The sequence below is a fragment of the Magnolia sinica genome, chromosome 5 (assembly GCF_029962835.1).
Source record: "Magnolia sinica isolate HGM2019 chromosome 5, MsV1, whole genome shotgun sequence".
NCBI lineage: Eukaryota > Viridiplantae > Streptophyta > Magnoliopsida > Magnoliales > Magnoliaceae > Magnolia > Magnolia sinica.
The window spans coordinates 101161869-101174138 of NC_080577.1; the positions used below are offsets into that span (position 1 = coordinate 101161869).

General features: G+C 37.6%; 1 protein-coding gene across 5 annotated transcripts in view; it reads right to left on the reverse strand.

The window, feature by feature from the left end:
* The window catches only part of LOC131246445 (importin beta-like SAD2), a 57219-nt gene extending 47090 nt beyond the window's left edge, over window positions 1–10129 (reverse strand). For 3 of the 5 annotated variants that reach the window (XM_058246589.1, XM_058246586.1, XM_058246590.1), the window contains exons 1-4: window positions 9956–10129; window positions 7484–7619; window positions 7315–7402; window positions 5367–5516 (exon numbers count right to left, since the gene is read on the reverse strand). In XM_058246589.1, the coding sequence (XP_058102572.1) occupies window positions 5367–5516; window positions 7315–7402; window positions 7484–7619; window positions 9956–10045 (464 nt within the window). In that variant the 5' untranslated portion in view covers window positions 10046–10129. Of the gene's footprint in view, window positions 1–5366; window positions 5517–5822; window positions 5840–7314; window positions 7403–7483; window positions 7620–9955 lie in introns of those variants that run through there. The other 2 variants (XM_058246587.1, XM_058246588.1) reach the window with 2 other exon arrangements.
* Between the last annotated feature and the right edge of the window lie 2141 nt (window positions 10130–12270).

Genomic DNA, 12270 nt, shown 5'->3' on the forward strand with positions numbered 1-12270 from the left:
AGGAGTCTTTAGTACGGTGACGAAAGCGGGCATGTGTCACCGGTATGTGGGGAGCATGTAGTCCCAGACTCCCAGTATGTGGGATCATACCACTTGGGCTAAGGTTCAAGTCTAGATGATCCAAACCATTTATATGATGAGTTTCACAGATAATTGAGATGTCCCAAAGAAAAACTCATTAGTTCAGAATATTCTGAACCTTACTCTTCTTTTGAATACAAACCATCTCCTTGACCATTGTTTAGGTTCTTTTTTTTGTAAGGGAAACTGATTTTTATTAGTGTCGCCTTGACAATTGCCAATGCTAAATATACAACCAGGATTATTAGAAACCAACCAAGGATTTAATCTTACAAGCATCCACGTTCTTAGAACTAGACACCCATTCGACTGCTTCCCACTTAATCTTCCATACCATCTACTACTCCCATGTTCCTTGCCTATTGATAAAACAACACCTATTGCACTCCCTCCATATGTGCCAGTGCCATAACACCACCATCAAGACTAGCACCATATCACTCTCCCCACCTTTCTTATCCCTACGTCATGCCAAGCCCATAGGAGATCGTCAACTATCTTCTGCATTACCCAGTCGATTGTGAAGATTAATAAGAAAACCTCCCACACTTTACGAACAAACAAACGATGAATAAAAAGGAGATCTACCATCTCTGCAACCTTCATGCATATAATACAAATGTTAGGGATGATCATGGCCCTCTTTTGGAGGTTATCTATGGTAGCGACCCTCTTTCTTCCCACCAACCACACAAAAGCCAACACTTTGGGAGGGGCCGCCCACGGAACAAAAAGTAATGAAGATGCCTCGCCCTTACCACATTAAGCAACTTGCGAATCAACGAGCAGAAGGACCAACCGAGAACCTTCCCGATGGGTGAACTTTCCATACCACCATGTCATTTTTAGTCAAAGACAAATGATAGTACTATAGGCACTCCAATAACATAGCGAAATCACTCACTTCCTCTTTTAACAACTCCCGACAACAGGGGGCACCACAGCCTCGCAACTTTGAGAATAACAACTCACTCCCATTACACTTCACTCTGGAGCCAATAAAGCAAGCCTCGAAAACTCAACCTGTAGTGATCTTTCCCTATACCAAGCATCCTCTTAGAACCGAATACAGTTCCCATCATCAATCAAGTATAAAGAAAACCCCCTCCTTGAACACGGAGGCTAACAACATGACTGCCTTCCAAATTCCTAAAGCTCGACAATTCTTTCACCCCGATCCCATACTTGGATACTATCACCTCTCTCCACAACTTTCTCTCTTCATTGTCAAACCTCCACAGCAACTTTCCTAGCAAGGCCAAGTTCATAGACTCTAACACAGTAATACCCACTCCCACATTGGCTACTAGCTTGCACACCGCTTCTCATCTTAGGAGATGAAATTTTTATTTAACCTTTGCCCCTCTCTATAAGAAATCCCGCCTCAACTTCTTCAGCTTTCTCAATACTGATTTCGGGCATCTAAATAGAGATAAAATAGAGTGGCAATTTTGAGAGAACCATTTTAATGAACATGATTCGACCCTCCAATGAGATATAATTACTCTTCCACCTAGAGAGTTTCCTCTTGAATCTTTCAATCACCCTGCTTCACAGATGCTTTGCTGGTTTCCCTAAGCACAAAGGGAGACCTAATCATGAAGATTTTTAAGACACCTTCCATAGAGTATATATCTCACCAATCAATAGTTTGGATCACATAAAATGATCATATATCCAGCAAATATAATCTTGACGCACATAGATTGATATATCCTAATAACAAGGCATTGGTGGGGATGCCACTTGCCATAAGCTACACATAAGGGGCTGGACTACAACCATAGTTCCCAGTGTATTGAAAATGGCGAGTGACTCATCCTCCTCACACGTGACACTCGTGTCAATCTATCTAGACCATCCAAATTGTGGGATATGAGTGACTCATCCTTCTCGCATGCCACTTGCCACAAGCTACACGTAAGGGGCTGGACTACAACCATAGGTCCCACTGTTTTGAAAATGGCGAGTGACTCATCCTCCTCGCATGTACCACTCATGTCAATCTATCTAGACCACCCAAATTGCGGGATGCATTGTGGACGGATTATATCTCTCCAATTGGCACTAACCAAGCAATCCTAACCATCCATTTCATGGTTATCAAATGGATAGTAAAATAGTAAGTGGTCCACATTTTAAGAGTAAAATCAATAGTTACTATACAATTACCAGTGTGGTTTTTGGGTGCGCCATCACAATTGTGTGAGTGATTTGTACGGTCCATATTATCATAAAACAATGCCATTTGTATAGTTGAAGACTCACCACAACTTTTAAAATGCTGTTGAAAAGTTCCAAAAACCTTGCTAATCAATAAGGATTTGGAACTTTTTTTTTCTTTTTCCCTTCTTTTTTTTATTTGGTCATAAGAAACTAAATAAATTTTATTAACAATAAGCGCAGACCAAGAAAATCTAAGATAACAGATACTAATTGGCAGCACATAATATGCTTGAATAGTCTCCCTCATATGCTTATCCTATGCGGAATTAGTCTCCCTCATAATATGCTTCAATAGCACACTTTTGGAAGAAACTCACTTAATCTCATCGACAAGAAGCTTTTCCAATGGCCATACTTTTAAGAAACAAGTCATCTTCCACAATGAGTAGACCTTATGCCCATTTTTATCCCCAAGAAATCAGAACAATTAGCATCACCATCCACGCTAGCCGAGAGAAGGCCAAATCTAATCTCAACCTCGAAGTTTCTAACCATGCCTACCAAACATCCCTGGGTTGCCTAGGGCACTGGTGTCAACCTCCAGATTCCAAGAATTAGGGAAGAGGCCGTCATACCTCAACCGCTAGGAGTGAAAACAAGGAATTAGTTCAAGTTTCTGACCTAGTTTCCCAAAATGACCATTTGCCATATCTTGGGTTGATAATTCATGAGAGCTAAGACATTGAAAAGAATGTTACTCATATAATTCAAGCTAGGTGAAAGACCTAGAGATGTGCCTTTGGAGTTTCATGTCATTGCCGTACCAATCAAACTTAAAGGGCAATTTTATAGGATAGCCATAAGATGAGGGGAAGTAGACTTAGATGGTTTGGCCATGTTCAACAGAGACCACAAACAGCACCGTTTAAGAGTGGGTTGGTTCAAGTTGAAAACTCAAAAGGGCAAGAGGAAGGCCCAAAAGGGTGTGTGTGTGTATTTGTGTTTGGGGGAGGGGGAGCTAGTAAGAAAAGACTTGCAAGCAATGTTGTCAAAAGTGATCACATAATCGATTATGCGATCGCATAATTGCATAATGCCATCCACATGGCATATGCGATGATCGCATATGCCATATGGATGGTATGCGATCGCATATCACATAAAGCGATCGCATAATTGCATACTTTCCATTTTTATTGATTTATTTATTTATTTATTTAAAAATAAAAAAAAAAAATTGTGTGATCGCTTATGCAATTGTGCGATCGCACAGGATCGATTATGCCATTTGACAACATTGCTTGCAAGTTAATTGTAAATATGGTCCTTGATAGAGTGGAATGGTAGAACAGGATTGTGCGGTTGGCCATTAATGATGACAATGAGGGAAAGGGCTACAATCTATAGAATGGACCTCACTGTTTAAGAAGCAGCCATAGAAATGGCTTTCCAATCATTTACATTCAGTATGTACACTTTCTCATTTTGAGGTTGAACTAGGTGCTTGTAAGAAATTTAAAAAAAAAAAACCATAATCGGAAAGGTCATAGTAGCAAAAGCCACTGGAATTTTTATTTTACACATCAAAAAAAATCTGTTTTGTCATACAAGAGAGGCGAAAAGAACAATTGAAAGAAAAGAAATCAAATGTTTAATGGATGGTGTGGCGTGTCATACATATTTGATCATATAGGATTTGCCCATTCTCTCCCTCGATTGAGATATCCTCTATTTTCCCGGAAAAAATAAATAAATAAATTTTGATTGAACCATCAATTGTTTAGGGAGTGAAGTGCAACTAGAACAATCTATTTGATTGGCAGATCAAGATTATCAATTAGAAGAGTTTATGGTTATCTTAGAGCAATAAAATTAAGTATATAAGCTCCATTCAGAATATACCAAATTGGTAATCTATGAATAATTACTACTAATCATAAATGATTCCTTTATACCATATGAGTGATCTTGTACTGCCACTCAATTGAGTAACACGATGAATACATCAAATACTTCACGAAAGGCACGACGAATTGACAAAAGAAAAAAACAAAAAAAAAAAAAAAAAAAAAGAGCAAAAAGTGATACTAAGATTATTTGTAGAATGTGGGCAAATATTTACTAAGAGTATAGCATAATCCTAAAAGAATTGAAGAAACCCATTTAGGAACATGAAGCTTAGATCGTGATTTGGATCCGATGGAACAACACATTAATGAGATTTCTAAACAGGTCATGATGGGTATAATGAACAAACCTCACCTCCACAATGGATCCAAAACGAAGTCTGAGGGATCAAAAACTACTAACTGATATAGAGCCATTGAACTAGCCCTACTAGAAACTAGCATTTTATGCATTATATAGATAGAAAGCAGCTCACCAAGATCATTCAATGTGGCAGTATGAACACTATACCAAGGCAAACTCATGGAAATGCCGTTTCTATGAAAGAGTGGAAAAAAAGAAATTGACACTAGTAACTTTATCACATTCAAAAACACTATGCTATGGACCTCACCATTTCAATGGATTACCTTGGAGGATTATCATTTATTTTGTTCCATGGACAATAATTCAAAATTTTCTGTTCACAAAAAGAAAGAGAAAGAAGAAAGACAAGGAAATTTATTCTATACCTAGTATTAAATACCAATATACAAAGGCAGGTGGCAGCAGGTCTGTTTCAAAATGTTAGCAAGTATACATAGAAATGGAGCAGGAAGTCAAGGAAGTCAAGGAAGCCAACGCCCGAATCAAAGCAGGAGCAGCACACAAGTAGAAGGATCATGCATCTAAGGTCTTAGCATTCTTGTGAATGTGAAGTATATTGTTTTCATCCCGATATTGATGCATGCACATCTCTCTAGTATTATTCCTTACATTCTTGTATGATAAAGTTCTTAGTACTATATAATTATCAATAAAGATGGATTGCTCATCATGTTTTATGGTTTTGTGTCAAACATGCCTATTATTTCATGCACAACGGAACCGCCACTTAGCATGGGCCAAACAAAATCACGATTAAGCCATCTGTTAGAATACCTCAAATAAATGAAACCATTGACTGGCCAACATGAAAATTTGCTTTTGTTGATTAAGATATCTATACGTACTCGTATTTCCTAGAAAGAATCCTCAATACATATAAAGCTCCATATACTTGTTGGCCTTGTAAGTTGTGCTTTATCCAATGCAACAGGCTAGGCCACTGTTCGGGGTAATCATCATGGATGATAGTCTTGAGGCACTCACCAAGCTGTGACCTGTAAAACATAACATCATAAAGACCCATCAATACCAAGAACTTTGCAGTCATCAAAGCAACCCATTGAGCAAGGCAAGGAGCAAGAGAAATGATGATAAGCATTACTCAATGCACACGTGCCAAGCAAACACCAAATAGTGAAGGTTTGGATGGAAGAACATATTAAAGTATGAAACCTACATAAATGGCATATAATCTAAGCAAGAAAGAGAGGCAGATAAAGAAACAACAGTAGCAATTTACAGTTGGGAAACTGAAAAGTTAATATTTCAGAGAATAAAATATACAAACTAAGTGTACGCACATTTTTGCTTTCAAAATGCTGAAAAGAGAGAGATTTCTTCTCAAAAAATAAAAGAATATCCCTGGTTGAAAATAAACCTGTCAGCTAGCACTGTGTCCTTAACAATCCAAAGAACTTAAAGAAGGATATGAGAAGAATGACTCCTAAAAATAACTTGGAAAGTAGCAGTGGGAGGGCCTCTGGCCATGTGACCACCATTAGTTATGTTTTTCCCTTTTATTATCATCAAACCACTGAAAATACCATATAATATTTGATGAATAAAAATTATCAAATCTCTCAAAAGAAATAGAAAACCCTGATGTATAATTATAATATCCGACAAGAATGGACCAACTTGGATCCCCAAGCACTCCATTTATGATGCACATAGAAACGATGTCATGGAAAGAACAAAATTATTAATCAGCAGTATCCTAACTGTGGATATGGATCCTGCAATGTCAAAAGACTAGCGGAAATGCTGAATAATGGAATCACAACTAACACATTTTGAGCAAAATCAGATCAACATCATTTAGAAGCCCAAAATTTTAAAATTTGACTCCAAAATTCTATGAATTAGAGATCTAGGCAAGAGCCTCAGTGATGGGGAAGCAAGGTGTTAGGACTTAGGCACCTGCACCCACCCACAAATTTGTGGTCTCTACTCCATCAAAAGAAGCAAAATTCTGTCGAAATAAATTTCTGCATGGTTTTCGACAGTCCAAAATGAAAGAGAGAATTGGAGGAAACGAAGGAAGGAATGGTCATTGGTGTGGAATTATCATTGAATAACACCAATCTCAATCAATTTCAATTCTGATGGCAGGTCTTGCTTGCTTTTTCTTCGAGCTTGAATGCACAACAGAATGGAAAAAACTAGAGATAAGTCTATGCCAGAGCCGTGTCTCAAAGCCTAGCGGCTGGGGCACACTCCTTGGCCTTCTTAGATCTAAAAACCTCCCCAATACTCTGGATCCAAGCCCAAAACTTTTCCTTTTCCATTGTTTTCTCTGGTTTTGCTGAATTCTCTTTGTTGTAGGAATTTTGCTGAGGTTTAATAAGTAGTTGTGAGGGACGATCTCCATAGGCTTAAGCTTAAGAATAAAAAAAAGAAGAAGAAGAAGAAGAAGAAAGAGGCAAGACATTTTTTTTCTAAGAGAAGGTGGGCTATAGATAGAGTTTAGATGGCTGAGTGGTGCTTTTAAGTAATCTAAGCGGCTTTTGAAGAAGAAGAAGAAGAAGAAGAAGAAGACGAAGGAAGAAGAAGAAGAAGGAGACGGATGAGGAGGAGGAGGAGGAGGAGGAGGAGAAGAAGAAGAAGGATAGAGTTTAGATGGCTAAGTGGTGCTTTTAAGTAATCTAAGTGGCTTTCTTAAGGGTAATAAGCTTAGGGATGGTTGCCAAGTGGCACAAAAGTGATTGTTGATTTGGATGTTGGATGATAATTTAAAAAAGTTTGGAGGGAACTTTAGTTGTAGGAAAGCTAACAAGTACTTAATTAGTGTACCTCAGCAACGGGGGAACTTGCATAATGAATAAAAGAAGATTCTCCCTCACCATATCTTTGTCAGTCGTTGATATCTTTTGCTGCTCACCTGCATTGATCAAGCACGGTATTTGTTAAAGCTCCAATAGGAATGACTACTCATTCAGGACCTTACCTAACAAAGACATACCAGGCTCATGGGGTGACCAATTTTTAGCCACAAAATTTTTGAAATGAATACTGGCGGCTTGTCGTATGGCTGTATCACAGTTGCCATCGACAATGATTTGTAACAGTCTCACCAAATGTTGGGGGGCATATTGGAACTGCAAAACAAGGAATAAAAATTCAGCTATTGCATTATAAGGGTAAATGGGTTATAACCAATATAGAAACAATGGCAATGCATTGGCAAATTCTAGCTGTCCTTTAGTAATTAAAAGTGAGTCCCTGTACTACCTTACCCTGACGTAGGTGCATGAAAAGCGTAGATTGTAGGACACAATAACCACAAAGATGTGTGGACGATGGACTCCAATACATTAAATGTCCGTGCTAATAATATGAACATCATTTCTTTTATACAATAATATATGCACTAAGAATTAACAGGCAAAGAAGACAATGCCAGTGATACAATCTCAGGCAATTCTGGAAAGAAATAAAGAGCTTCAAATGAAGTATAAAGTGGTGTTTTGCATGCATAGGTTAATTGAATTGTGGACAATTAGTTTAATTGAGAGGAAATTATATAGTTAATGATTTTTCCTAGTATTCACATTGAGAAAGTGGCTCTCTGGTGTATCAAGGCACCACACAATACTTGGGTGTACACGCAGGGCCAGCTATGGAGACCAAAGGAATTAGGGAATGATCAATAGACTCAATGAATCTATGGAAGATGTCTCCCAAGTCTCCATGGATAGGCTACATTGAAATCAAGGTAAGATTGAGCCTCATGCCATCGTAATTAAAAGTCATATGTTCCTTTTTTTTATAAGTAAGCTGCATTCAGACCTGAGACCTCAATGTCGAAGCATGCCATGTCTACCATTGAGCCGCACTCTAGACCTCAATCTTTATCATGTATGGGCATAAGTAAATGCAATGGAGCAATGAAGAAGCCAATAGTTGCAAAACAGGTAAGGCCAAAGGTAGGCAAGGTCAAGTCAAATGTGGATGGTTCATTAAAAAGGGACCCTGAGGATGGGGCGAGGAGAAGGAGAACGGTGTAGGTATAATAAAGGAAATGTTATATTTCCATTTAACCATCACTATGGCATAGTCACAAATAGTGCGGCAGAAATATGAGTCATGTTGGATGGGATGAGGATTTGTGTTAATATGGGATTATCAAGTGTAGACATTGAAAGTGATTCAAAGATAATTGTTAAGGGGATAATATCAAATCACATCCCAAAACAGTAGGGATGGTATTGAGGGATGGAGCTTCAAAATAAATTGCCAGTGATGAGCTACAAGTTGAATCACATATATCAAGAAAGTAATACCATGGTGGATCGATTAGCAAAAAAATAAAAAATAAAAAAGGAATCTCAAATACAAACAATGGATTTTTTGGGTGCGAGAAGGATCACTCTAAAGAAGTTCGACGGTTTGTCATGGTCGATGTGATTGGAGGGAGAACATGAGGTATAAATGATTTAGGGTAGACAATGCTTTAAAGATTGCTTTAATTTCTGGGGTTTACAGCTTTATGTCCACCCTGCATAGGTGTGCTGTTCGACTTCTCATTAAGAATTTGTGTTTTTCGGGGGGGAAAAAAAAAGTTGCTCATCTTTTCAGCTTCTTCTTAGACCATTTGACGGTATAAACAGCCCATGCGATTAGAACATTAGAAGAATTACCCATTTTGAATTTTATCTCTTGATTTGGATTGTTTCATTAGTTTAAAAAATGAGAAAAAAGGTAGTTTGCTCACGTGGCCCAGCAGGCTTTGAGAATGGGTGTCTTTATTGTTATTAGGAAATGATGTGGGGCGATGTATCAGCATAGCCACACCCATGAGAAAATACAAATGAGTATGATTATTTGAATGTGATTTTAGCTTAGTTTACCATTGTTTCCTCTGACTGAATTCAATACTCTGTTGTTTTTTGTATTCTAGCTCCTTAAGTTGCTGCATCTTCATGTGTAAGAAGAGAGCATGGATTAATGATAACATCCAAGTGCACGGACTGCACAGTACCCATGGTGCACTAACAGTGCAACATATCATACTGTTATTCCTCAATGGATGAATGTATATCAAAACTGGACCATCCAATTATAGGCCACCTCTTGAAAGGATTACAGACCAAAAGCCACAACAGTCGGATTATCCGCCCTGGCTGTGTGATCAACCAATCACGAAACTTTTTCGTATTTAACAAGAATCCACAAAAAACTCCACTGACCATAAGTTTAGGGCATCAACCTCAGTGTGAATTTTGGACTAAGCTGAGAGGGTCTATACAAAAAATTAGAAAATATGTAAGATGGGTCTTAACAGTCAGCCGATAGACTGTAAACTCTCATCCAACATTTCACATCAGAGAAAGATTTAACTTCCAAATAACGTAACTTTAAGAGCTGGAAATGAGATTCTTCTCGGCAGAAACTATAGAATGGTAAAGGGGTTTGAGGAATCAAAAAATTTCACCTGATTAAGGCTCTCCTCTGCCGCTTTTCGCTGCTCCGGGAGAGGGCTGAGTGATGCTTGAAGAATAACAGCAAGGCTCGGTACATCCATGGCTGATCAGTAAAAATGGAGTTTCCACGATCGGCAGATGAGCAAAGGCAGCAGTTGGAGAGGATTTAAGATTACTGAAAATCAAGGAAGGGCTCTCGCCAACAGTAATACCAGGTTTTGAACAGAGTAGGGTTTTTACAGGGTACAAGAGTATTTAAACCAGGGTTTAGGGGTGCGTGCAAGTTACCTGCTGAGGAATAATTTACCCACGATGGCATCCGCCTTTCGAAATTCGGACCGTCCAAATCGTAGGGCCGATTATGGATGGGACCTCGCTTTGAAAATGTTATGATCTGATGATCTTATTGTCTGATTTTGGCAGTTGAATTTGGACCATTATTTTATATTTCCTAGTCAACAGTTTAATAGTTAGGTTTAATAGTAAGGGCTTTTTAGGCTGGAATAAATTGGAATCTTTACAATTACAATAGAATCTATGTAAATTGTAATCTTTATTTGTGCGTAGAGTGTACACAAACCAAGTTACCTATATAAATTATAATCTTTATTTGTGTGTAGAGTTGTATGCCAACCAAGTTAGCTTAGTTAACTTGCACTCGACTTTAAATTGAGTTCGAGCTCAGTTGAGTTACTTTTTTAAGTTCAAAAAAAAATTTCAAGCCAAGCTAAACTCAACTCAACTCAACTCACTCAAAACTTAACTGGATTTGACTCAAATCAAGTTCACTTAATATATATATATATATATGCACACACACGCACACACATATATGCAAATTTATAAAACTTATACTTAAATTCAGTTCATAGGCTTGAACTCAAACTTAACTTAAAAGATTGAGCTCAAGCTCAGCTCGAGTTAGCCCGAGCCAAGCCGAGCTACCCAATCAGGCTCGAAGACCAAGGCGAGTTGAGGTAGCCCGTTGGCCAAATAGAGCTGAGTTGGGCCAAGCTCAACTTGGTTCGACTCGTGTACATGTATAGTTCCGTGTGGTGGCTTTTAATTAATATGCATGGAATTCAAATTTTATGTTTGGATGTTGTAATTTAAATGCATCAAAATTCTTTATAATATTGATGGAAACTTGAATTTAATTAATAAAAAAGCTTTAATATCCCAAATTAGTATACATCATGATTTGATAAAATGGTTGTAATGACCCCATTAAAATATATATCTTAACAACAAAAGAGAAAATTTCAAGCCTTGGCTAAGCCACAAATGCAAGGATCACAAACTTGTAACTTGTCAACATTTTTTAACCATTCATCTAGGTTGCCAATGTTTGGGCAATTCAATTTATTCTATCGGCATGATTTTAGCAATGGAACTGTCAATTTGATTGTTTTTTGGTATCATCAACGAGTCATGTCTACAGTAGACTAATAGCCTAGTGATAAATTAGTTGCTCATGCGACTCTTTGGCCTTTTAAAGGGAACCTATAAAGGCATTTCCCACCAAGCAATTTCAAAACACACCGAAATTAGATGTTTATTTACCATCAGTTCTATTTACACACTGAAAATATGCCTTTATACTTTATTACCTTTGAATGCACCCAAATACAGACCGACAAACTACAAATATTACCTTTGAATGCACCCAAATACAAAGTGACAAGCGATACCCTGGGCTAAGTCGCTTTGCTATGGCTTCTTAATTTGTTTTGGGCTCAATGATTTGGATGTCATGTGTAGTTGATGTGTATTCGCCATTTTGAATTAATATGTAGGCCCTCATGGTTAAGCGATCATTTGATTAGACCCATGAGCCTTAAAAGTCATAATTGGATAGGTACTTGATGAAATTGACAAAGTTCTTTAGTCGAACGACCACATTTGTTTATTTTAGGGGCATCTTGGATAACACTTTAACGTTTTAAAATAAATCCAGATTGTAATCATTATTTATTTCCTTCTTCAGCATATAGGAAATGTATTATTCGACATAGCCTATGGAATCCATGTTTCCATATCTAAAGAGTCATAATTGAGTGTTTGGTTTGACCATGACACATTGTATTTTTTACTATGAAAATATTTTGGTACTTTAGATTAAAATGTGAATTTAATTTTTCTTAATTTACACAATTTTTTTAGAGAATCCATTATTTATTAGTGTGCTATTGAATTACATTATAACTTTAACATGTTGTATTAGGATATGAACTGTTGCTCACGGGTGCTTAACTCAGAGTGTAAGAATATGAATTTACGTGGGCACATACTTGTATGCACATGAATCAACCCCACCATGAATAAA